Source organism: Colletotrichum siamense, assembly GCF_013390195.1.
Source record: "Colletotrichum siamense strain Cg363 chromosome Unknown KSG_Cg363_contig01, whole genome shotgun sequence".
In the NCBI taxonomy this organism is placed as follows: domain Eukaryota; kingdom Fungi; phylum Ascomycota; class Sordariomycetes; order Glomerellales; family Glomerellaceae; genus Colletotrichum; species Colletotrichum siamense.
In genome coordinates, this window is record NW_023501014.1 from 4,286,802 (window position 1) to 4,312,239 (window position 25,438).

General features: G+C 55.3%; 8 protein-coding genes across 8 annotated transcripts; 5 read left to right on the plus strand and 3 right to left on the minus strand.

Annotated features, from left to right (window-relative positions):
* Window positions 1-2,784: 2,784 nt before the first annotated feature.
* CGCS363_v001082 (Protein transport protein SEC24) lies at window positions 2,785-4,155 on the plus strand (the record flags this gene model as incomplete). Its single annotated transcript, XM_036632931.1, has 4 exons — window positions 2,785-2,908; window positions 3,137-3,341; window positions 3,398-3,819; window positions 3,869-4,155. 4 exons carry the CDS (start codon window positions 2,785-2,787, stop codon window positions 4,153-4,155), a joined length of 1,038 nt encoding a protein of 345 aa, XP_036501155.1.
* A 2,282-nt stretch (window positions 4,156-6,437) lies between these two features.
* Window positions 6,438-7,280, minus strand: CGCS363_v001083 (uncharacterized protein; the record flags this gene model as incomplete). The annotated part of the gene is made up of 1 exon (XM_036632932.1): window positions 6,438-7,280. The coding sequence occupies one exon, from the start codon at window positions 7,278-7,280 to the stop codon at window positions 6,438-6,440; it is 843 nt and encodes a 280-aa protein (XP_036501154.1).
* A 3,683-nt stretch (window positions 7,281-10,963) lies between these two features.
* On the minus strand, window positions 10,964-12,102 carry CGCS363_v001084 (uncharacterized protein; the record flags this gene model as incomplete). Its single annotated transcript, XM_036632933.1, has 2 exons — window positions 10,964-11,730; window positions 11,781-12,102. 2 exons carry the CDS (start codon window positions 12,100-12,102, stop codon window positions 10,964-10,966), a joined length of 1,089 nt encoding a protein of 362 aa, XP_036501157.1.
* A 2,456-nt stretch (window positions 12,103-14,558) lies between these two features.
* CGCS363_v001085 (uncharacterized protein) lies at window positions 14,559-16,343 on the plus strand (the record flags this gene model as incomplete). The annotated part of the gene is made up of 1 exon (XM_036632934.1): window positions 14,559-16,343. The coding sequence occupies one exon, from the start codon at window positions 14,559-14,561 to the stop codon at window positions 16,341-16,343; it is 1,785 nt and encodes a 594-aa protein (XP_036501156.1).
* Window positions 16,344-17,057: 714 nt separating this feature from the next.
* Window positions 17,058-17,456, plus strand: CGCS363_v001086 (uncharacterized protein; the record flags this gene model as incomplete). Its single annotated transcript, XM_036632935.1, has 1 exon — window positions 17,058-17,456. One exon carries the CDS (start codon window positions 17,058-17,060, stop codon window positions 17,454-17,456), a length of 399 nt encoding a protein of 132 aa, XP_036501159.1.
* Window positions 17,457-17,487: 31 nt separating this feature from the next.
* Window positions 17,488-18,330, plus strand: CGCS363_v001087 (uncharacterized protein; the record flags this gene model as incomplete). Its single annotated transcript, XM_036632936.1, has 1 exon — window positions 17,488-18,330. One exon carries the CDS (start codon window positions 17,488-17,490, stop codon window positions 18,328-18,330), a length of 843 nt encoding a protein of 280 aa, XP_036501158.1.
* Window positions 18,331-18,378: 48 nt separating this feature from the next.
* Window positions 18,379-19,534, plus strand: CGCS363_v001088 (uncharacterized protein; the record flags this gene model as incomplete). The annotated part of the gene is made up of 2 exons (XM_036632937.1): window positions 18,379-19,140; window positions 19,223-19,534. The coding sequence occupies 2 exons, from the start codon at window positions 18,379-18,381 to the stop codon at window positions 19,532-19,534; spliced, it is 1,074 nt and encodes a 357-aa protein (XP_036501151.1).
* A 3,561-nt stretch (window positions 19,535-23,095) lies between these two features.
* CGCS363_v001089 (Cytochrome P450 monooxygenase FUM15) lies at window positions 23,096-24,841 on the minus strand (the record flags this gene model as incomplete). The annotated part of the gene is made up of 2 exons (XM_036632938.1): window positions 23,096-24,521; window positions 24,567-24,841. The coding sequence occupies 2 exons, from the start codon at window positions 24,839-24,841 to the stop codon at window positions 23,096-23,098; spliced, it is 1,701 nt and encodes a 566-aa protein (XP_036501150.1).
* Between the last annotated feature and the right edge of the window lie 597 nt (window positions 24,842-25,438).

Genomic DNA, 25,438 nt, shown 5'->3' on the forward strand with positions numbered 1-25,438 from the left:
AGGGAAAGGTGGGTAAGGTAAGGCAAACGGAAAGAACGAGCAAGACGGAGAGAGAGATGAAGGATGCAGGGGAAAAGGAGGACGGACGGGATGGGAGGGCAGCAAGGAAATAGGTCGGCCGGTCAGTCAGTCACAACGTGAGAAAAGTTGCTTATTAGTGTACGGATACCCGTTACGGTGCGGCCGAGGTGAATGGTCCCCAGTCCCCGTTTCCGCGCCTTCCACGCCGAGCCTTTGGCGGCAGCGCTGCGGCGAGTCGCTCTGCCGTATCCTTACACGCGTTCGGTAAATCATACCGTACGCGTTCAAAGACTGGTCTCTGTCCAAGGCTACGCCTCACACAAATCTGGGCCGTCGAGGTGGCTCAAGGGTCTTTGCGCATCTAAGGGGTCCCTCGGGGCCGCGGGTCTGCAGAAGCAACGCCGAATAGGGATCCAATGGTCATGCCAGACGACGAGGATCGCTGACAGAGCCGAGAGGAAATGGAACGGGGGCCGGCCGGGATACCGGGCTCGCACGGCAGACAGAACGTCTTGGGGAGCGCATAACAAGGAGCGTCTGTGTAAGTTTCCTTGGCGTACTATACAGACTGTATGCAGCGTCGCATTTCACAATCATAGCCCCGTGGCGCATCTCTGTTCATTGTGCTGCTGCGGCAAAAGATGCTGTGCGCTTGGGATAAGGTCGACATGGGCAGCAAACGGTCATACCGATCCCATCCCATGCCATGTGGTCTTTTGCGGTGTTGCTTGGCTTTTCTTCAAGACGCCGCGGCGGTGGATATGTCGGCATCCAAGAGCCCATCTTTTTGCTCTTGGCGGAGTTACGCGTCCACTCCAAAAGCGTTAGATTATCTGCAGCTCCTCAGCTCGGCATGCTTCTGGCAGCAAATGGGCGGTCGTCAACGAGTCTTGAGACCCGTTGCCCAGCCCGTTGGAGGCTTTTTGGGGGTCTCTGAGACCCCTGGAGCGGCGCCCCTCGCTCGTGGCTTCATTGGCCCTGGACGACGATGCAGAGGCGGCTGTTCAGAGTCTCATCAGTCGACGACCAGCCACGATCGGGCGTGTGCTGTATTTATCTCTCATCATCGCCGCAACCCAACTGCAGACGTACAACGCACCAGACATCTGACCCTTTCTTCTTCCTCCTCTGTCCGTCTCTCGTCGCTGCACCCTCACGCCAGTCATCGGTCATTGTCAGCAGGCCGGGTCACCCCCACTCATTTGGCTCGGCGCTGTGAATGAAGGACGGCGCGCTGCATGGAACCACTGGTGAGCGCAGATGGCCATCGACGAGCAGACGTACGGATAAGGTCGAGAGAGAGTCAGCCACCGCCGCGGACCGCGGGCCACGGACGGTGAGTTTTCTTCAGAGAGTCATATTTTTCCCCGTTGCGGTTAGCTCCCCAATTCGCAGTGAATTAGCACGCCTCCACAGGTAATAAGGTAGAAACTCAATTACTAGGCAGTTTGGTGGGTAAGGCGAGCACAAATCTGCAGACTAGGCCGTTCTTGGCACGCTCGCCATGTTTAAACCGGCCGGGTGGGAAGGCAGCGGACAGGGCGGAGCGCCGGTGCGGCTACGGCTTTGCAGGGAACCAGCTGAAGCACGTCTCATGTTTGTCCTTTTTTGAGAGCCGGTTTCCAGGCTCGAACCGTAGCTGACACGGCACACCCAAACCTTGACGGCTCAGGAGTCAGGCCTCTGCTGCTGTTGTTTGGTGTTTTGCGGGCGGACAGCCCAAAGGAGCTCCCCGGGTCTGAATTCTGAAATCGATGCCCCTGTCCCCGTCGTTTGGACCCTGTGGACCCCTGCCGGTGCCTGCCCTACCAGACCGGGAAGCCAGAGCTGCCAATCACTGGACGTTCCAACGCTCCTGCCTTACTTTCTGCGGTTCACCTGTCCCGGGCACTACGGCCACTAGCGCAGAGACGCCGCCTGGCTCCCCGCCCGAATATTCACCGTACCTAGGTAGGTATCGTACACGATACGGAAAGGGCAGCTAAAGACTTGTAGCTGGTTGACCTCACTGGTTATCTCTGTATAAGGTACGGAACCCAAGGCAGCCGAGTAAAAGCACGTTGGGCTGCACCTGTTGCCACTGTTAGTCCAAGAAAAGAAACTCTACGTATGAATCATCAGCAAGAAAGACTCTGGTGATGTGCATGCGCGTTTAATAGACCTCACCTACCTGAGGCAGGCACCCCAGCTTCACCACCGCCCGTGCCTCGTGCCTTCCCGTCTGGTAAGGTACCCAGACCCCGGACCATACACAAATCGTCTGTACCTCATCCCATCTCACCTCTGACCTCTGAGGTGTCTCCCACAGCCTGACGCACCTGTCCCGAGCCGCCTGTGAGGTGCTTTCCTTCTTCACAAGCTGCCCGTCGTCCACTGCACTGCGTGACTGCGGTGCCCGCCTCGCTAGCCATCGCTCCGGCCCCCGGGAGGGAACCCATTGTGCTCCTCCACACATCTGCGAGGCATCCACCTGGCCCTCCACGCCCGCCGCAGTACAAAGAGGCCAAGATTTTTGACGAACATCGCGTGGACCAACGAGCTGTCAACGCATCACAGGTAACCGCCCGCTCCCCTCTTGCCCTTGACGTGTTTCCGACAGATCTCCTCTTCTCTGCTTCACCGCCCATAAAAACTGCAGAAAACCTGAGGCTTACGCAGCGACAGCTACCCCTCGATCTTTCTCGGCCTCTGCCGCCTCATCCGTCCTTCACCACTCACAACTTCCCGTATCCCCATTACTTAACCGAACCGAAGAAAGGAACCATGTCTTTCTTCAAGAAGCTCACCAAGGAGTTCGAGGAGCTCAAGACCTCCTTCTCCGACGACAAGCCCGCCGCCCAGCAGCAACAGCAGCAGCAGCAGCAGCAACCTCCCCAAGAGCAGACTGGTAAGTCGCACTCGTGTCACCCAGCCCTTCCCGCCTTCCCTGCCAGAGGGACATTTCAACATCTCCCAAGCCGTCCTATTTCTTGTCCTCCTCTCGTCCTCCTCGCTACCATTGACACATTCACTACCTGCTCGTCACCTACAAAACACCCCGTTTGATGTCAGCGGGATCCCATCGATCTGTCATCGTCGTCTCGATAAGGTTACTGACTCGTGCTTCTTTGACCAGGCTCCCGCAGCTACGGTGATCACCCGCAGCAGCAGCAATACGGCGCTCCTCCCTCCAACTACCCTTACCCCTCGCAGGCACAGCCTCAACCCGGTTACGGCAGTCAGCCCAGTTACGGCCAACCCACCCCTCCGGCTGCCCAGTCCGCGCCCCCGATGGCCGCTCCTTCCGTCTCTCAGGGCTGGCTCTGCCAGTGGGACTCCAAGTGAGCCGCATCCCGAAGACCCCATTTCCCGGGCGTTGCCGCTGACCTCCTTGCAGCTACCAGAGATGGTTCTATGTTGACCAGAGCTCCGGTCGCTCCCAGTGGGAGCACCCGTCTCCCCCCACCGGCCCGGTCGGCACCCCCAGCTACGGCGCCCCCCCTCCCGTCCCCCCCTCCGACACTAGAGCTTTCGGAGACCAGGGCCACGGCGGCTACGGCTCCCCCGCACCTCCCCAGCAGTACGGCGGCGCCCCCTACGGCGGAGCTCCCGGCTACGGCCAGCAGCCTCAGTACGGCCAGCCTCAGTACGGTCAACCCCAGTATGGCGGCGCTCCTTACGGCCAGCCCCAGGGCCAGAACCCGTACGGCGAGACCAAGGACAAGGAGAAGAAGAGCAGCAGCAGCGGCATGCTCCTCGGTGCTGCCGGCGGTCTCGCCGTCGGTGCTGTTGGTGGCGCGTTGATCGCTAATGCCCTTGGTGAGTTGCCTTTATGCCTGTCACTTGAATCCGTGCTAAACAACTGCAGACGACTCCGACGATGAGCACAAGGCCGCCGCTCAACAGCAGCAGCAGTACGGTGGCTACCAGGACAACTCTTACAACGACGCTCCCCCCGCCGTCCTGCCTCCCACCGACAACGACGGCGACTCCATCTCCTCCAGCGATCGCGAGGACGTCCAGGAGGCCCGCGAAGAGTACGAGGAGGCTCTCGCCGCCGCCCACGACTCTGACGCCAGCAGCAGCGACCACGAGCGCCTCGAGGAGGCCAGAGAGGAGTACGAGGAGACGTACGAGGAGGTGTACGAGGACTAAATCAAAACTTTTGCTCTGGCTTTGAGTGGGTTTACGCAGTCGGAGGATGAGTGGACTGCGGTTTGCTATGACGACATGACGACGAATGACAGCTCAGCATTGCGTGGCAGTTAAGATGGCATCAAAGAACAAGAGGCATGGGGGATATCGGGACGGTCTTTACCTTTTTTGCTCCATAGCCCTCGGAATTTCAGATGCAAGGACGCGTTTTAGGTCCTGCTAGTTTACCAGTATCGATGGGTTTCGATCGCGTGAGACAATCGGCGGCTGCTGAGGCCGTACGTGAAGGTGGTAAGGACGCTGTCTCGCATCTGCCTCGGTGACAGCGGGAAGGGGGTGGTACAAGATGCACGGCAATCCAATCCCAATCATTCCCGTCGTCGCGAGGAGAATGACAATTAGTAGGCACACGAGAACGACGGGGCACCATCGCAGGGAGAGGACCTCGGCGCAGAGTAATTGGAATCGGTGTTCCAGCTTCTCGTAACCATGTCTCGGCCATCCCTTGGATCGTCGACCAGGAAGAGCTCCAGGCTGCATCTCAGACAGCGGCTGCTACTGCGCTGCTGCTGCTGCTGTTGCTGCTTGCTTCTTCCAGCGCTGCGCGCCCATGTAAAGAGCAGCAAGATCGTACATTACATGATGTGCGGCTTTATTTTATTCCTCCGACGGATCGCCTTCACACCGAGACACGATGCTAACCCCTTTCGAGGCAATCGTCGCATGTGCCCCATACCAAGAAAGGGAAGGGCAGAAACAGAGCCACTTCAAAAGCAAAACCTCACGATCTTACGTCCGTTCGGCCACGGAGACTGCTTGCCGAGGCTGAGCCCTTTTCGCCGGTCTGTTGGATGGAAATTGACGAGACATATGGTCCAAGACAGAGAGAGGGACGATGTTGGGTTCACTTACACCTGAGTGGACGGACGGCAACAGGGTGTCTGCCGGCTCGGCTCTCAGCGATCGCCCCTCTAACCCACCCACACTCTCAGCGATGGGCACCAGGTCCAGCCCGGTAGGTTCGGCGACTCAGGCGAAGCCTCGCCCCCGCCTCAGGCACCCGGCGATAGTGATAGGCGGCCCTACCCCGTTCAGCTCCCCCAGAGAGTTCGTGGTGGTGGTGTGGCCCGTTTCGACAAACCAACCCCCCATCCATTAGGGAGTGTTTCAGCGCGCACCACCACTATCGGGCCCCCAGCCATCCCTTGCTTCCCGTCGTGGTTTGTGCCCTCTTGGGTGCTGTTAGCACGCAGGTTTAGAGAGGCGAGCTGTTGGGGGTTTCCCTGTGAGCCGGTTCGTGAGCCTAATACAGTGCAAGTCTACTAGCAGACCCGTCCGTTTGTTCATCTGAAAAGTGTGAAGCTGCTAGTACACTTTGCGATCGTGAGGTTGGTTGTGGCCAGACAGAGCCTCAATCGCACGAAAAACAAGAGGCTGGAAAAGCTGGGGTGGCCAGGAACGCCGGGGGGGGGGGGAGGCCGGGGCAGCGTTTACTCGCATCTTGAGGGTCCTCCCCATCGTCCATCGTCGCCCTCCCTCCCGAATCCGGCTGGCCGCCGCAAGTCCGTGCTTGAGAACCCGCCGCCCATCGCGAAATGGTTCTCCCCGATAGTGTGCTGTGCAGGCCGCCCCCTCCCCCATGCTGCAAGTCAGAATGGATCCCCCATCTCACATCGGGAAAACCCAGCCATCCCACATGTCGAGGTGGCTGGGGCTGAATATCGATGCCAGTGGTCCCTGGAGAACAGACGACGCGCCAGAAGCTCTGGCAGTCGCGTCTGGCGTGCGCCCCCGGATGGCTGGACGGCTGGGCCGTCGTCCGATGACAGTCCAAGCGGCCGGGCGCGCTACGGCGTCGTTGACAGCTGCGAAAGTCAATTCGTAGAGACCGCACAGGTTGCGCCGCACGTACAGCCGTTTGCCTGCGCAAGCGTCGCATATGTGTGTTTGGACGGCGATGCATGTTTAAGACGAGATTCAGGCTGTAAAGTGCGTCAGAGGCAACATGTAAAGATCACAATCAGTAATGTTTGTACGGTGATGTATTTGCTCTTTCAAGCTTCTGGCCTAGTAGACGTTGGAAACGTCGCGCAAACAAAGAAACAACTCTAGAGCTAGTCGTAGCCCGAGATCAAACACGCGCGCCCGTTGCAAAGATGCCAGCCACATGCGGGGCTACCCAAGATTCTGGTTCTCTAGTCTGCCAGATGCGATATGGTACAGTTGACCCAATAATATGCTGAGACAAATGAAATCAAGAAACGAATGGACGGCTATGAGACTCATCGCCAGGTGCCGTGGAGCTTGGTTCGTCGGCTACTCCTGCGGCCCTTGAGGCCGACCTCGCCCTGGACCATCAGGCTCTTCCACCTCCGCGATAGGCAGTTGCGGTCCTTTCCTAGACTGCGCGCGCAGTCCTGCCACTCTGACTTGCTGAGCTTGAGCTTCTCAAGCACAAGCTCCACCAGTATCCTGTCGTCCTCTGCGCTCCACGGCTCGCCGTCGGCCTCGACCTCGACGTTTGATCCTTCTGATGTGGGCTCTTCGCCGTTGAGGAGGTGTAGTGTGTGAAAGTCGGAGCGCTCGAGGCCGAGGGGCACGACCTCTGGCGCAATGCGTGCGCGCTTGGGCGTTGACGGCGCGGACGGGAGCTGTTCTTGTTGCGACGAGATCTCGAGATCGCTGTCGACGTCGGAGTCGGTCATGAAGGCGTCCTCGCGGCCCATGTCGTCATCGGACGAGCGGCGGCGCTTGTTGACCCCGCGGGGCGGCACGCGCTTGGCGATGCGCTTGCGCGGGAGGTGCTCGCTGTTGATGCCATCGGCCGCGGGCTTCGCGCGAGAGCGCAGACGAAGCTTCAGAGGCGGCGGCGCGTGGGCGAGGGGAGGAGTCGGGAGCTGGTGGTGCGACGGCGGCGATGGCTGCTGCGTCACGGTGTGGTTCTGGTGGTGCTGAGGGGTGGAGAGGAGGGCCTGGAGGGAGCGGCAGGTGTCGAAGATGTTGCCAAAGGGGCCCTGGTGAGAGAGCGACGGAGGGCTGGCGGGAGGCGAGGCGAACATTGCGGCTTGAAGGCGGGTGAGGGGCGGCTGCGACGTGTCGCAGGAGAGGGCGGATGGCATGAGCATCTTGGCGGTGGTATGCGCGCTTGGTTGCGATTCTCTGGTTTGTGGGCGTTGGAGGTCGGTGAGGGTTTGCGACAGGGCTGGTTGGCTCTGGTGCGCGACTTTGCGACGGAGGAAGGGCGAGCGAGGAATGGAATGCGCCGGGAGGTCGCGATGATATCAAGGGCGGGAGTATTGGATCGAGGGCTTGTAGAAGATGGTGAGGGTGTTGGAGGTATTTGTTTGCTAGCGGTTCGAAGGGATTCTTGGGAATGCGGGCGAGCAGTAGTAGTTGTGTGTGTGTGTCGGTGTGAGAGTTTCGGGAGGGAGGCGGTGGGTGAAGAAGGGAAGGTTGGCTGGGACGGACCTAGATAGCGGCAGAGTGGCAGGTGGCAGATGGGACGGCGGAGGATTATGGGGGGGCAGACTAATATGGATGGGAAAATGGTGTGTGCGGTGGGCGGTGGACTCTGGACTGGGCATCTTTGGGTGCTGGACGGTGGGCCACCTGACAGGGTCCGTCCACTGGCTGGCGCAAACTGCATCCTGCACCTCAGGTGGGTTCACAGTGCCCAGAATTCAAGGAAATACCGCCGGGACGCGACCACTTTCACTGTCTGGAGCCCGCGGTACGTATCTTTTTGCCAGGGATTTTAATGGGCGTGGGAGGGGAGGGTCCGAGCTTTGCACCGACCCTTCCGCCAGTTCTTTCTGGCTGTTTGCTCTCCTCTGCAAAGTGCATGGAATCGGTACCTGACGAGGAGTGGATGATCATGGGAGTCTCCGAAACAGCCCGCAGTATCCATATCGATAGACGATAGCAAGAGGGGGTATGCCCCAGGTACACCAGACGGTGGGATGGCTGGCAGCACCGCGCGAACAGGTACGCAGCGTCGACCTCTCGCACACTGTCTCGATGGTGTCTCAATCCCCTTCTCGAGCCTGGGACGCCGTGTTTGCTTCTTCGCCTTCTCGCCCTCGTCGCCCTCACCACCGTCCTGCAGTAGTCCCCTTCTCGTCGGGCCTGCATCCTGTCCTCCGTCTGCAAGGGTCGTCTCGCCATTGCTAGAGACCAACACCACCCCTTCGTTCGTCTGCCCACGGCCGTGCCCTCTCGCAGCGCCTCCCTGCTTCTTCCGCCTCTCTTTCTCTGTCTCTCCTCCCGTTTATGCAAGGCGGCTCTCTTGAACGGGCCTCATCTTTCTTGTCTCTCCTTCATCTCGCGCGCCCTTTCCAATTACACCTTTGAACTATCGCCTATAATCCCATCTCCCTCAACTCCGGCCGAAAAGAGCTGCAAGTCATGTAAGACAGACGGACATAATCTTCACCCTGTATCTCCCCAGCTTTCTTGCTCTATCGCTATCGTGGTGCAGACGCCTCGAAGCAGACGCAGACGCAGTCTATTCATCCTCCGCTCAGACTTTGGTGCTAGAGGTACGGCTCGATCCTCCCTCCTGTCACCTCCTACACAGGACACACAGACGACACCATTAGACGGCCTCGTTGAGTCAGGTTGCCACACTCAGCAACCATTGTTTCTGACAATACACCTTTCAGTCGGGCCCGTAAATTGCTTATTGTCCATCAATCTCCCTCCCAGTCTCACTGTGCCAAAAGGCTTTGCAGACGTTGAAAGAGCACGACTACAGACAAACAAGAGCGTCTCATTCATGCGACCAACCCTCCTCGAAAGCCAGGCCACGAAGGGAAAACGTGCTCCTCATGCGGTGCCACCACCACCACATCCATTTAGACTTCACAGTGCTCCCCTTCAGAAGCCCCGTCTCCACACCCAAGACGCTCCAAACTGCACAAAGGGATCTGGCCGAACGGCATCAGGCCAGCTGCCTGCCCTTGATTGCCTGCTTTATTGGTTCCTGATGGGCGACCCAGGTGGTCGGCTTAGCGAATCCTTTGGCCGTCTAGAGATATTCCGATCAACCGCCGACGACATCATAGCCCTCCCTCCCCCTTCTTGGGTGTATTGAAACGCTATCGCATTCCCTTTGAAGCTTGTTTCCTGTGTGCCTGGCTGTGTAATGTCACCCATGACCTCGACCCTCCCTCTCGAATGACGATGACGCATGACTCGAGGTGCTCCTGACCCTCAAGTCGGTTGACTGCTCCCGAAACGTCCGCCCAAGGTGTTCTAATCTAAGGGCCCTCATGACACATCCCGGGCGACCGTCAAGGTGGTCTGCAGAACAGCGGTGGCACTCAAAGTGACAAAGCCGATATCGTATCAGAACAATGGGTGCTCCGCAGTGCAGACAGGCCTGCGAAGAGGGGCTGCTTAATGGCTTGCATCAGAAACGTGGGTATTCGATCGCTCAGCCCCGCGCCATGAGGGCAACGGGGCTTGTGGAGAGGGTTTGGGCATCGAGCACTCTTTTCGAATTTCAGAAATAGGATCTCTTTGTCTAACGGACATCGATATTCAGAAACGCCGCATCGAGGTCAGGTCGACGGCGGCAAAATGCGAATCGCGAAAATCACCACTTGAGCGGCAAAACTCGCAACAGGACGACATCGAGGGCATCAGGATTTAGAGCGTCACCCGCGATTGCCGCCAGGTCGCCTCGGAAACACGAGAGAAGGCGTGCGAACAACTCATCGAAGGAGGTGGGTGGTCGTCAAAACCACCAAAGTTGCGATGCGGTCGTCGCGACGCGGCTCTGTCGCGCGAAGCAGGCGCGTTCTAGCGCGTTCGGTCGCGACTTTTTTAGATTGCGTGCAGCTCCCATTGCCCAATCAGAAGCAACCGTGCACGATGACCCCGTCCCATTGGCTCGTCAAATCTCAGACCGTATGACCCGACACAGTGCGCCGGTGCCGCTGGTGGGGCCCCTTCCCTGCTCGCTTGATACGTACCCGTCGTTTTATCCAACGTCACCTCGCGCGCCCAACCTGGGAAAACTCTCGACCTGAACATCCACTTCCGCACACGTCTGTGAGTCCACGTCAGGGCTTGTCGAATGCTGGCTGCCACGAAGTCGAGGGGCCACAACGGTGGGCAAGGGCATGGCATGGCATGGCGAACCCCCCCGGGGCTTGGTCGATTCTTCGTCTCTCTCCACGTCTCTGCGCTTCTCCCGGCTCTTCTCCCGGTTTCCTGATTAACATGATGTCGTTTCATCCACCCGAGTCGTCATAGCAACCAGGTACCACGCTCGCTTAGGTTTGATGAACTGGCCGGGGGAGCCGTGTAAGTCGACCGACGACGTGCCATGGACATCAGGTTGCTTCGATAGCTGGTGTTTAAACTTCGTCATCGGCGACTTGGCCATTTGTGAGGAAATGAAGCGAATGTTCTCTTCTCTGCGACTCCTGTATTGCGGCCCTTTCGCCAAAATCGAGAATCCACCGGTTCACATGGCGAATATCTTCTTTCTAGCTCGGCCCATGAAGCAGGTTTATGCAATTGAGTCTTCGGGTTTGGATTGACGCAGTGCTTGGGTCTAGTCCCTAACATGGTTTCGGCAGAAATATCGATCATAAATGTCCAGGCTCCAATTGTTGTTTGACTAGGTTAGCAGCACAACTCTGAGGCTGGGAAACTAGCCCCTGTCTCCAGATCAGCCATGCTTCGAAGCACAGACGCAGGGCATTGCCGAGGCCTTTGGAGCCTCCGTATCTTCTACATCACAAATAAGAGAGCACGGAAGATCAAGATGGCGCAGCGTGGCAGTATGGGAACGATCAACCTACGGAGCGTGAGCCAGGCCGTTCACGCCCTTGCGCTTCTTGGGCTCCCCCTGCTCCCCCATCCACTCGCCGTCGACCTGCATCGGCCAGTCCATGTCATCATCACCGCAGTTGCTCGTTTCATGCAGCTGCTGCCTTTTCTTGCCGTTTGTGTTGACAGGTTCAGCAATCGAGGGCTCCATGTTTGACTCGCACAGGTCATCCAGCTCCATTATCGTCACGTCCACTTCCAGCTGGCCATAGTAGTCTCTGAAGTGGTCGCCCAGCGAGTGGAAAATACCACCATCGATCTTGGTACGGTACGCTCGTAGACAACCCCAGGCCTCAGCGTATGCGTGGAAGAGAGCTTTGTCGTTCGGGCTGGAAAGTCCATTCCTTGTCAATCTGTAGACAACCAGGTACAGCTTATTGTTGTTGCGCACGTTCCGGCCTATGGCGAGCCTCGGGTCGACGTAGAGGTTGGCGCCCTTCAGGGCATCCTTTGCAAAGAACTGCGGGATGTTGCCGTTGGGGAAGAAAACCTCGAATGGCTTCTCGCCAAAAGCTAGGAGGTCCCTGCTGAGTCCCTGGGCGTCCCAGATGTCTAATCGAGACTCCTGGTCTGCAGCAATGTCTGGCTCTGCACCCTGGGCGAAGAATCCAGCCTCTTGTCGACTTGGCGCATCCTCGGGGTGGAAAGCTTCTAGGTACGTCTGGTAGCGCAGGTCGAGCAGGAAGAGGTAGTTTATCGGAGTCCTCCAGCCCATGGCCGCCCAGTTTCCGCCAGCTATCAGCATGATTAGAGGGCGGAACAGTCAACGTCCGGACTGCACTTACTCTCTCGAACCCATATTATCTTGAGTGTTATATACACGAGGTATGAAGTGCCGGTCGTGTATATCTTGGCGCCGTGGAGGAGATCGAACGTGTCTTGCAGGCAGCTATCAAATTTAGCCTTGAAAATCGAGGCGTCCTTCAGATTAGGCCTCTTCAGGGTCAAGTCGTTGAAAATTGACCTCAGAACAGGCAAGGCCTTGATTTCGCTGAGGTCAATATGCTCCCATGAGTAAGTTCGCGGATCAGTATCTGCCGCATGCGGGTGAGGAGGCACAGGCGCGAATTGTTCCCGGTTGGCCTTGCGTCTCTCCAACTCCGCCATCTCGGCATGAGTTCTTCTTAAGCCGGGCTCATACAAGAGCTGGTCGTGAAGATGAAGTTTGCATTTTGAGAAATTTCGCAAGAGTCGTCTACCAGGCAGCACCAGTCCCTCGACCCATAAAAGATCGACGACCCACAGATGCGATTCAGATCGAAGCCACAGCCAATCAAACGGATTCAATCATGGAGCTCGCAGCGACACGTCAACCGCAGGTCCAGCGCGGACTTTAAAAGAGAATAGGAGAGTCAAAGACTTTTGTTTTTCTTAGAGGATATTTCATATCTTGCCTGTTTTTATGTGCCTACAGGTCCTGCATGCTGGAACAAATTCGGAGTCATGTTTTAGGAGATAATGATGACTGCAGAGACGCCAACGATATTAGAGACAACAGCAGCAGCATCCGACAGGATTTCATTTTTTTCATTAGGGTGATTAGAGCAATCTATGGGTTCTTTTCTCGGGCGGCCCTGGATTTTAAAGCTTTTTCCGAGTCTCGGTATTATAACTGTCAATCCCTCCTCTAGGCTGTCCGTTCCCTTAAGATCATTCGGTGTTCCTAGATCCGCCAAGCTCTCGCTTTCGGTATCGACAGGGGCCTGTAGCTCTTCATCCTGGCCTACTGGAATTTTCTCTCTGTTCTTTTTGCAAAGCGCAATGGAGAGGCTAAAGCCTCCAGCTGGCGCTTGTTCTCATTCTTCTCAGATGCTTCGTGGACCTCTGCTGCGATCTCTCCCTCAAGCTCAAGACCCACTCGGACTAGCTCAGTCACAAGTGTGCCGTAGTAGTTCTTAAAGTGATCGCCCAATGAAGGATTAAGTTCCATGGAGAGCGTGGTGCGAAAGGTCCGCAGACCGACCCAAGCCTCAAAGTATGCTTTAGGCAGACCCTCGACGTTCAAGCTGTACTGCTCGTTTCTTCTTGGCCTGTACACAACAAGGTAAAGCTTCTCGTTGCGCATGGATCGAGTGTTACAGAGCCTCGGATCGATATATCGGTTGACGTCTCTGGAGGCATTTTCTCCATAGAGCTCCCTGACTTCACCACCGAAGTGAACCTCGAATGGCCTCTCTCCATTTCTCAGCAAGCCTCTGTCGATTCCCCCAGTGTTCCAAAAATTCTCTCCTATTCTTATCGTCTGCGGTAATGTCCGCATCGACGAACATCGTGCTCTGCTGATACTGCTGCTGAGGGCGCTGCTGGTAAGGTTCATATCGATGCGGCAGGGTCTGTGGGGAGCTGTCGAGACTGTGAAGCCACAATGTTGTTAGATCATGGTAAACAGATACTGGAACGCAAATACTCACGGCTGGGTTCGGGAGAGCCGGTCAGGTCGTAGCCTGTCCTGGCCACTCGGTGGATGTCTGTGAGGACCTTGCGCGCGCGCAGGCGCAGGCGCCGGCATGGAAACTGGCTTTGGCCGCGGTGGTGCAGCACCGGGGTGAGAGACCTCCAACCATTCCTGGTAGCGCATGTCTCGGCGTTCCCTTCTAGTCAATCTTCTTCTCCTTGGTCTTAGGCTTCTCAGTGCTCGCCTCATCCTCGGGCTGCGGGACAATCTCGGCCGCTGGGGGTTGGGTTGGTGGGCGTGGCGGCCTGCTTCTCCTTCTCCTTTTGTTTCTCCCACTCTGCCCTCTCCGTGGGATTCTGTGTTTCACCAGACGCAGAACAATTCAACTGCGTGGTTGAAAAAAGATGACTGTGGAAGAGATGGAGGACTTTTAGAAACTCGAGAGGTGGGATCTGCTAAGGCATGCCGTGTAAGTCCTTTGACCCATAAAATCTCACCTGGGACATGGCTAGAGCCAATCAAGACGCTTCGTTCATGAGCTCTCGACGACATCCCTTAAAAACAAACGCACAGGTCTAAGAGGGCTGGTTCATATTGCTGACGAAAGAATAAGTATAAATAGCTTGATTTCCCTAAAAGCTGAGAGATAGAAGGATGTCAATCGATGGACGTCTTTTGCAAGGGACGTTTGAGCCGCAAGTACCTAGTACTGACTGAAGTGGTGTATATTTGCACCTTCTTGATCAAACCGGCTCAGTGAAAAGTTTTTCCAGAGCTTTTGTTTAGAGATAGATATCAGCTATCTGTTAGAGGGTCATGAACTGCGCGGTCAAAGCCGTCTATACGTATAGGATAAGTGCTAAAAATTGGCATTGCCTTGCCTAACCTACAAGCCGTTGTATTGAATTAGAGCTTTGTATTTTCCATAAGCATTGATTTTTAGCTGTCCGAAAATGGAGGGTTTTTGGCGGTTGTAAGCATTTTCTTTCCACTAACTGACCAACCTGCCTAATCTAACCGATTTCACATTTGAATTGTACCCTCCCCATACACACGCACACACACACACACACACCTCGCCCACGGCCACAAGTACCCGCGTCGCCCGCGTAAGTGACGGGAATTTACCCTTGCCACAGTGAACTAAAGTGAAACAGTCATTCCAGTGATGGCGATGCCTTCCAGAAAATCGAGGAAGAGATTGGCGTCTCGAGCCGAAGAACACCAGGGCGGCAAGAAGAAGGCCCGAATCGAACAAGTCGCCTACAGCGACGATAGTGATTACAGGCAATCCAGTGACGACAGCGACGTCGATACTGACGGCGACCTGGAGAGCTTGATAGATCTGGGTATATCCAATGGCAAAAGTGCTAAGACCAGCGCTACGGCCAAGAGAAAGACTCCAGCAACAAAGGGCAGGACAGCCCAGGAGGACCTAGAGGATACTGAAGAGGATGACGACATGGAGTTGGGCAGGGAGGAGACTTCGAAAGGCAAGAGTGCTAAGACGAGCGCTATGGCCAAGAAGACCTCGTCAACGAAGACAAAGGGCAAGACAGCTCAGGATGAAGAACGTGTTTGTGAGGGAAAGTCGCCGGCCTGGGTCAACTTCGAGACGATGTTTTTCGGCATCGTCAACGGGCAGGAGATCTTGCGTGCCTTCAATCAGAGGTTCCCGCGCCTCAAGGCCGAGGAGCTCGACGACCTGCTGCCAGACACTATACCCGACGAGGCGTACGATGAGGACTGGACGGCCGAAGACGAGGTCAGCCTCAAGAGCAAGTGGCAAAAGAACCCTCAGCGCACGAAGCTCATCGACTACAAGGACTCGACGCTGCCGAAGCTCTTCCGGGCCACGCTACGGATTTTTCACATGGCACCATTCGAGATCGTCTCGGCCAAGTATTTCCTCGGATACGAAGGCAAGTCCGCCAACAAGTCCCAAAAGTGGACAACAACCTTCTCGCAGTACATGTACGAGCTGGTGGTGCATCCTCTCTGGAAATTCGACATTAACATGTTCAGGACAGCCATGCAGTATGCCGTCATCTTGCGCACTCGAGACACCCGCACGTGGAAGCTCGTCGCGCCAAACAACGACGTGTTCTTCCAGGTCTTCAAGCAGGTCATTGCAGACTTCAAGGGCCAGGATAGGCCTATGACGGAGCACCACTCAGAGGTTAGGGAACGCCTCCAAAGCCGAGCGATCACGATTCCGCCCTACTCTGAATTCCTCCGGCGCCTCGAAGACACGGTTGTGGTGCACGAAGATGTCGACTCTGATGCCAGCAACGAGCAAGGGCCGGTATTGGCCTACAAGGTCAACAACCACGACCTCAAGCATATCAAGGAGGCGTTGGATAGCCTGGCCAATATCGGCATGCCCTACTTCCTCTCCACGGAGGTCTATTCACGCTACATCCTCGGCAGCCGGCAAGACGTCGGAAAGGGGGCGCACAAGGGAGAGGAGAACAAGGACGAACCGCCCGTCGGCGGGTCCAACTTGAAGGAATACATCGGACGGGCTCTGCTGGCGCTCCGCAGAGGCGAGACTAAGGAAGCGAAGCGGAGGAAGCGGCTGAGGCAAGAGAGCCAGGACGAGATTGACCAGGACGAGATCATGCAGGCCGAATCAAGCGCGTTGGCAGAGACACAAGCTCAGCTCAATGCCGAGAAAGAGTCAACGAATAAGCTACGGATCAGGCTGAAGGCGAGGGACACCAAGATTGCCCGACTCGAGAAGGAGTTGGAGGACCTTCGAAACAAGGCTCTGCAGGGGACCCCGCAGAGCAGAGTCGATAGCTCCGATATTTCGAGTAGTGACACTGACTCTGATGAGGAGTCTGTTTCTGGGAGGAAGATGGAGCAACCTCTAATACCAGAGGTGAAGAGAGAGCCATCTATCAAATCAGAATCGGAGGACACCGATACAGTTTTTGGGAGCTTGGCATAATCTTAATCAATGGCCTTGCGAAGGCCGAGGACGTCCAAACTTCCAAGACCGGAAGTAACTATAGATAGAGGCACGGGAACCGAATCGGAGGCGAATGGGAGGGAAGGATGGTCAGTTCCAAGACCGGAACTTTGGAAAGGTAGCTTGAGAGTATAAGAGCAGCACAGCTCGAGGGGATCAGCATATACATATAGCTCTGATCGAAAACAAACTCTTTTCTACCATTTGTTGTCATTGACATGCTTAACGCAGACCGATCTCTATTACTTTGTTGATTATCTCCACTGAGCCCTAAGATTAAAAAGTGTCGGTTAGTGGTGACATTGATGTTAAGAGGGCAGACATGGGTTTCAGTAGAGTGACATGAGTTAATTTCTTAGACGGGCGTCTCATTCAGTAGGAGGTCTTCCTGGCTGTGGCGTTAAATGCAAGAGTAAGGTAGGCAGTCGCGGTTGCCTTGCTATACATACAGTCCCATACATATCCGAAAAGGCAAGTGCTCTCACAGTCCCACTGCCAGCGCAACTTCCCTCCCAGGTCAACTTCTTCATGACTATCAAGGAGACCACCCAAGAGTTGACAGCCAGATTGGAAGGAAAGCGCAGCGAAGCTGAGCATCTCAACAAGGTAAGACGGGATCTACAAAAGCGCACTCCAGGCTTGGAGGCCATTGAATTGACATTTCCAACCGATAGAATGGAATGGGACGCAGAGATGGGCAGGCAGGAGCAGGAAATCACCGATAGCGGTGCCCTCCGCAACGAGCCGGAACGCATTCTTGACATCGACCCTGCGCCCGGTGCTCCCGATCCGAAGAGAAATCAACCTGCCGGACAAGAGGTCGATAATGAACTGATGGCTCTCCTTCCAAATTCCCTCAAGGACAAGAACGAAGCTACGGCACAACCGAACAAGGCCAAAGAAAATATCAAACGCGACAAGAAGATGCTGGAGTCACTGGAAACAATTCTTGCGATGCAGGAGAATCTGAACAAGGAGCTTGAGGAAAAGGCTTTGACACTAGAGAAGTCCCTCGGTGGAAGAAGAGGCAACAATCAAAGCGCTCGAAGTAGCCAAAGACCAAGCTACCGTTGGGAGAAATTTGTGCAGTAGGCAACTCATGACCTTGAGGGCAAGCGATATCATGTACAAGAATTACGTCGTTGAGATTGAGACAGACCGTGATCAACACAAGACAGAAGCAACACAGCTTCACAGCGATCTCGAAACGGCGAAACAGGACTATGACAGGGACATGCAAGAGTTGAAGGTCAAGCACGAGCAGGAACGGAGGGAGATGCAACAACGCATCGACGAGGCCGCGAACACGCAGAAGACCGAGAGACAGGCGATGCAAAAGCGCATCGATGATGCTGCTGCCACGCACAAGACTGAGATAGAGACGATGCAAGGCCGCATTGATGAGACCACGAACACGCATCAGGCCGAGAAACAGGCGATGCAAAAACGCATTGATGAGTCTGAGAGCAAGGTTGAGCAAATGCGGCAAAGAGTCAACCAGACTACGGCCACGCACGAAAGCACAGCGAAAGATTTACAGAAGCGTATGGATGAGGCTGCTGCCATACACAAGAAGAAGGTGGACGCGATGCAGCAACGCATCGAAAATGCCAATGTAACCCATCGTGAAGAGCTGGGTGAGATGCAACAACGTATGGATGCAGCAAAAGCCGCCCACAACGTCGAGAAGGAAAGCTTGCAGGGCAATATCGAAAGCACTAAAACCAAGTACAAGAACCAGTTGGAGGGGATGAAACAGAAGATCAGAGACCCCAACACTACACATGAGAACAAGGTGGCGGAGATGCAGACGCAGATCGACGCGTGCAACACCACACGCGATGAGGATGCGGAGGCGCATGAGCAGGAACTCAAACGCATACGGAAAGAGATGGAGGAGATGGTAAACACACATTGGGCCGCCATAGAGACCGAAAAGTCATTGCACTACCAGGACAAGCAGTAATTGGAGACGTCCTACTGCCAAGAAAAGACGCGATACGAGACTGCATTCATGGCGGAGATGGGAAGGCTCAAGATAGAGCACGCAGACGCCATCAAAAAGGCCAACGAGAAGCAGCAACGCCTTGGACAGGAGGTTTCCAGGTTGGATTATCAGGAGCAAACGGCGAACAACGCAAAGGCTAGGGCGGAGAGGGAGCTGGACGAGGAGAAGCGCAACACAGCGCTCCAGAGTTCGCGCATTAGGGATCTCGAGGCGGACTCGAGAGACGCCAAGTCAAAGAGATTTGAGGTTGGAAACCAGCTCTCCAGCAGAAAGACCGAAGTGAAAACGCTGAAGGAGAGCCTCAACACAGAGAAGGCCAGCACAGTCCAGGTTCAAGAGAGTATCCGGGCGGCTAACAAGTCTCATACCGATAGACTGTCCCAATGGGCGAGACTTTTCTTTGGTCTAGACGGGGTTCACAGCGAACAGGCGCTTGTGTTAGCCATTAGCAAAGGCACCCGGGCCGCTGCCCAAGATCACAAGCCCTGGCTCATCAGCGAGTCTTCCACAGCTGACCAGCGACTCTCAGAGTTTCCTCGTCACGAGCTGGGCGCGGTCGTTTCGATGCTCATTAACATCCTACAAGACAGAGACCTTGAAATTCAGTGGTTTGGCGGTCTGATCCGGAGACTGATTACGCTGGTATCACAGGCTCCACGAGTCAACACGGCGTTAATACATTGGATTGTCGACTACAGCAATTGGAGTCTTTCGCTCGTACATCCGAATGAGCATGTTATCCCTGCGCGAGCCGCGATCTGGGCGCTGGTGGACGTTTTGAAGTCTAGATGGCCCAGCATCGGGCACATCCAACACTCGCACGCAAGAATGCTGGGGTCTCATCGCTCAGCATGACCCCAAGGCAGTCGACGCCGAGGGACTCAACGCCCAAGGGAAAGTTCCAATGGTATTAGAGCTCCAGCAAGACAACAATGGGAGTGTTGTTCACATCGTCAAGAAGCCCGAATGGGCGTGGGCTGTCATCATGGACATGCAGAGACATACCTGCGCATTCGTCAAGGAGCACTGCTTGCGAGAAGTGGCTATGGGTAATGGTGTATGGGATAAGGAGGTCAAGGCGGGGAACGTGGTTATCCACTTAGACATGAGTAAGCCAGAGTGTGTAGACTTTTATATAGAACACTGGGTATTTGAGGACTAAATTAAAGTATCGCCTGGCTTTATTATTGCGTGTGTTTTATTTGTGAGTGATATTGCATGTGTTTTACTTCTGCTATACCTTGTATAAGTACGCTTCAGACTGAGCCCCTAACTACGAGAAGTATTAAGTCTAGTTAAGCACGCCTACTTTTGCTACATCTTACATAGGTACACCTTAGACTGAGCCCCTAACTACAAGAAGTATTAAGTTCAGTTAGACACGCCTACTTTTGCTACACATTGCATAGGTACGCTTTAACCTATCTAAAGTCTTAATCACAAATGTGTCAGGGAACAAATGAATTCACAGTCAGAGTCTCTATTCAGCAAGATCTATAATGCACTATAGAATCCCTTAGCTGTCGATGTTGACAGCAATCCCTACGCCCGTGAATACTGTGACTTGGCGGCCCCTTTTGCTATCGATACTGACAGCAATTGATACCTGGATACGTGCTCTGAATCAGGTTCTGTAAATGGGAAAACGCGTCTCCAAATCGGCACACAAAAGCCCTCTATTCTTCAGAAACTGGGCCACCATGGCATTCGGAATCTGTGCCGCGAGTCTGATGGACCAGACGGAGGCTTCTCCTTTTCCACCGACCTCTTTGAAGTAATCGAAAGCGACCAGAAACGAATTCCTTTGACCAGCCATCTCTTGGAAGAATCCCGTGCGACGTTCGATCTGGACGTCTTCAACAGTTCTAGAAACCACGTCGAGAAAGGTTTGGGTGTAGGGGACATAGACAAGCTCAGAGCACCACGCGCGGAGCATAAATGTTTGCAGGACTGAGATGTCGGCCGGTTGAAGGTTGGTTGGCGGGCTGTCGTATTGGGTAGCTGGTGGTGTTGTCAGCGTCATTGTCTCGTTGATTCTGTTGGCCTGTTGACGGATGTAATCGTATTGAAGACCCTCGACAATGAGCAGCAGGGTACTGCCGAGTTGCATCTGCTGAGCAGGAAGGCTATGCGGCCCAAGGATTTGGTACAGCTTACGATAAATGCCCAGAGCGAGCCATATCGATCCTTCGAAGACTGTCTCCGGCGGGACATCGACACAAGCTTTCGCGATTTCGTCCATTTTAGCCCTCCCTTCCACACCGTCCAAGGACCCAATACTGGATATCTTATCATTTAGGCGGATGAAGGGCGACTGCTCGGTTGCGGGCTGGAAACGAAGCACGATAGCCGCCAAGTCGACCATGGCCTGCCGCTTGGCGTGTGGAGTTTGGTTCGTCACCTGCGACAAGAACACCGCCGTTTGGATACTGAAGTCGACGGTTGGCAAGATTGCCGCCACTTTGTCGAACATCGTCCTGTTGAACCCTATGTAGTCTTCGTCGTTGATAGCTAACAGGCCAAGAAGCTCAAGATGCCGCAGCGCCGATTCCAGCATTCGGGCATCGTCGACAAAGTGGTCGAGTAGTCGGTCTAGGTCCAGTTCCGGATCTATGTGCCACGCCAAGACCATGAAGCTCTCCAAATGGGTCTCTTCGAACAGGCTCTGTACGCGAATGGCCTTGATGTCATCGAGCGACAACTGGGAATGTACTGTGAAACCGGCGGGATCGTTTCTGGTGTTGGTGAAGGCGAGCTCTGCCTGGCACATGAGTTCTGCTCGACTCACTCTGGCGTCAATGACGACGTTGTGTGTAGTTTCGGTATCGAATTGAACCTGTCGCTTCTTGTTGCAGAGAATGAGGTGCTTGGTGCCCGCAGGTAAAGTCGCAAGTCGTGGGGATTTTCCCATATTTATGAGCAGCGGCTTGCTTGTATCCAAGCCTGAAGTGCATGTATCGTCATGTGTTGCGATGTTGAACGCGTCCTTGCCGACGATGCTGTCGAGCGCCTGTATCAACATTTCGGGCTGGTAGTCCTCCTCTCGTCTGATGCCATCCCAGAGAAATACTGTCTTTGCTGCGGTATCACGAGTGTTGCTACCCTTCCCGTCCTCAGCCTCTGCATCATGAACACAACTGAAATCTGGCGCTATTTTTGCGGCAACTTGCTGCAAAAACGTTGCGTCGTCCACCGGGTACGTTTCCCACGTCAAGTCTTCGAGGAACGAGCAGGTGTGGGGATCCGGGTAGTCGAATAGTGTGAATTCGAGCCTCTCGATGTTGGAGGGTGTAAACATAGACAACTTTCTTGCGAGCTGATCCACATCGGGGTCGGATTCTGATGACATAAAAATGATTCGCAATCTCGCAGACCTGTTCGATTCCAGGGTGTTGCCGATTGTTCGAGCAAGTTGGAACATCCCAACCGCGTAGTGAATGTCGAATTCTTCGTCACACTCGATGAGAACGATCCTGTTTTGTTGAAGGCCGCCTGTCTGGGTCGGGTTCAGCAGCAGGAAGTGGTCGAGATTGAAACGCGAATTCGTTCGTCTCTGCATAGCTTCGTATGTCCGAAACTCATCTCTGTGAACGTAATGGGTGAGGGTCCAGCCCGGATCGTTGTTTGATTTGTTGAGAAACTTGTTCACCATCGTCTGCAGTGTCTGATGTGTTTCGAGGCCATGGATTGATCTTGGGGACGCGCGAATGTGTGCCAGTCTGACTTTTTCGTCATCTTTGGCCCATTTGACCATATCTGCGACGAATTCAACCACTCGCAATGAATGCAATTTCGGCTTGCTTTCCTCTCGAATTTCCGCCATCTGGATCGCGATGTGGAAGGTGCTTGTTGGTGAGGAAAGTTGGTGATTTGGGATGGTGAAGTGGGGCCGAGGCGACGAAGTCAAAGGTAAGGCAAGCAGTCTTTCGTATTCTACCTTCGAATATTCCATTCGGCTGTCCCATTTAGGCAGCAGCGCCGTCTTTCTCCATGAGGAATCGCTGGATTGATTTCCTTTATTTTTTAGTCTGCCTTTATTACTATGAGCTCCCCACCATCCGACGGGTGACTGGTCAGTGTCCTTCTGCATACAGGACAATAATTACTCTTGTGATATCACAGGCATCTGGTTGTTGGCCCTGGTTAAAAGCATTAACAGCATTGCCATGGTTGTCGTACGTTGATTTCGCCGAGCACAATATCCATTCCCTGGCCCCGAGAGGAAATTATTGGCCTTGTCTGGGCCCTTTTCCGAGATGTCATCAGTGCCATACCAGTATTTTGGCGGACTACATTAAAGGAACCACTCAACATCTGACGTAAGTATTAAGGACCTGTACTAACTGGTAACGGCTAATATCAAGACCTCCTCATAAACGTTGTTGCAAGAGACGAACGCACACCAGAGAACAACGATAACACCGTCCAACGCCGGGAGGTTTCGATAGGCAGATAAAAGACGCCAGTTGAGAGGCCAGCGATACTACGATGCAATCGCTTCCAGTCCCCTCCACAAGCATTAAACAACACATCACACAGAGCCCCACGAGGTTAAACATGGCTGTATACAACGTCGCCGTCTACCTCGAATCAAACACTAATACTATCCAAAGCCCCGACAGTCCATGGCTGTACGGGTTCAAAGTGCTCAGCGCGTCCCAGGAACCCAGCCCAGTGTCATGCATCGTATCATTAATTACAGCGTTGCGCCCAGGTATCTCTATCACCACCCATCGACAATCTTCACGTACACATGCAGGCCCTTGGCCGGGCGCGCGGTGACGCCGCCCTTGATCGTAATGTTCTTCTCGTCGTACTCCTCCTTGTTCTTCAGGCTGAACTCGAAGCGGCCGATCCACGAGGCCAGGATACACGCAAACTCTGCCTTGGCGAAGCCCTGTCCGATGCAGCTGCGCGGGCCGTGCAGGAAAGTCATGAAGGCGTAGTTGCTCGTGGCGCCACCGCTGGCGGCCGTCTTTTTGCTCTCGGCGTCGGCGCCGTCGCGGGGCATCCACCTGTCGGGGTCAAAGCGGCCGGCATCGGGGCCCCACAGCGCCGTATCCTTGTTCGTGGCCCACGGGCAGAGCATGATGCGGGTTCCCTTGGGGACCTTGTTGCCATCAATGACGGTGTCTACGGCGGCCTCGCGGAGGGTCATGGGGACGGGGGAGTAGTAGCGGAGGACCTCGTTGCAGACGGCGTTGAGGTAGGGCATGTGGTCAATGTCGAGGGCCGTGATGTCGCCGGGGGTGCCGGGGGTGGGGAGCCGCTCGCGGATCTCGAGGCGGAGGCGGGACTGGACCTCGGGGTGCAGGCAGAGGCAGTAAATAGCCCACATCATGGCGGAAGCGGTCGTTTCGTGGCCGGCCGCGAGGAAGGTCATCATCTGGTCGACCAGGTTGTCCTCGCTGAAGCCGCCAGACTCGAGGGCGACCGACAGAATGTCAATGTCGGTGAGCTGCTTGCGCTCGAGCTTCGCCTTCTTCTCGCGAATGAGCTCGCGGCATGTGGCACGGATGGTCTGAGCAGCCTTGGCGATGTCGCCGTTGCGGCGGAAGGGGAGAGCGTGAACGAGGGGTCCAGGGAGGAGGAGGCCCAGAACGGCGAGGACCTGCGCCTGACGACTCGGCTTGAAGACGTGCTGGTAGGTCTGGTTGAGGGGGTTTGAGGGATCGCGAATGGCACCAAAGTCGCGTCCCATGCCTGCCATGCCAATGATGTCGAGGGTTGTTCGCGACGCCCAGTTGCCAATTTCCAACACGGCCGTCTTGGGGCCCAGGGCCGCCTTCTCAGGGTCCTCGGTTCCGTCGGCCGCCGTCTTGGCCGCCTCGGCCATGACGGCGTCGGTGATGGCCTCGACGCCCTCGCATGCCTTGCTCCAGAAGAGGGGGTACAGATCCTTGACGTGGCGGAAGGCGAAGGCCGGCATAAGGTTCTTACGCTGGACTTTGTGGTTATCGCCCTCGGCCAATAGGACGCCGATACCGAGAATACGGCCGATCGACGATCGCACGGCAGTGGGCTTGTGGAAGTCGTAGTTGTGCGTAACCAACACCTCGGCCAGGGCCTTTGGCGAGGTGATGAGCAGGCGCTCCTGGTTGAAGAGGCCGCGGTAGCGGATGATGCCCTCGTGGGGGATGGTGTTGATCCTGGTTTGTTAGTCTACGTACGTCCTGCGGTGCTAGTGAACATACCATTCAATCATGGGAACGCCAGTCGGCTGGCGCACGATTCTAGGGTATTGACCCATTAACCAGTGGTCGTCCTTGGGCCCGGGTAACGTGCGAAGAGCGGAAAAGTACTGAGGGTATAGGAAGACGACAAAGACTCCCCAGGCCATCATCTGGAGCATCCAGGCGCTGGCGAAGGTGACAAGGAGGTGGCATCTCGAGAACACTGGCTGGCGCAATGCCAGCAATACCGCAATCACCGCCGAGCTGACGGACACTCCACGCCACGGAACCCCCATGGCGCTGTTGGTCGACTCTCGTCGGAGGCGTGGCGCCTTTGAGTTTCGAGATGATGATGACGGCGACGGAGGACGTATGGAGGTGTCGAGTTGACACAGTCAGCTGCAAGCCTGTCGAGAGGACGTGGATGGAATGTTCGCAGAGCTGCTATGCTCGGGCAGTGGGAGCTTTAATGGCGACCACGGACAAGGTCAACAAAGAGCAGGCTGTTGAAATAGAAACAACGCAAGAGCTCGGGCTAAAGCGTAAGGTTGGTAACGTAAGGTTGTTCAAGACAAGCTATGTTGGGTTTAAGCTCAATTGAAGGGTGGGAAAGGCGAGGTAGATCCCGCGTGGGCTGAGAGCCGGTCGATCGGTTTCATGCGTACGGGGTTGCGACATGGAACCAAAGCATCGCCAGCACATGCACACCCACGCAACGACGCACGCACCGTACTTATTTTCTGCGTGCTGGTGCTGTTTGCTGGAGCTGAGGCAGGGGACGTGGGCGTTGGCCTAGGGGAGGACGCGAGACGATGGGGATCAAGATGGGATGAGACGAGACGAGACGGGACAAGCCGGACGGAGGTGGTATCCAAAAGTTGGCAATCTGGCAA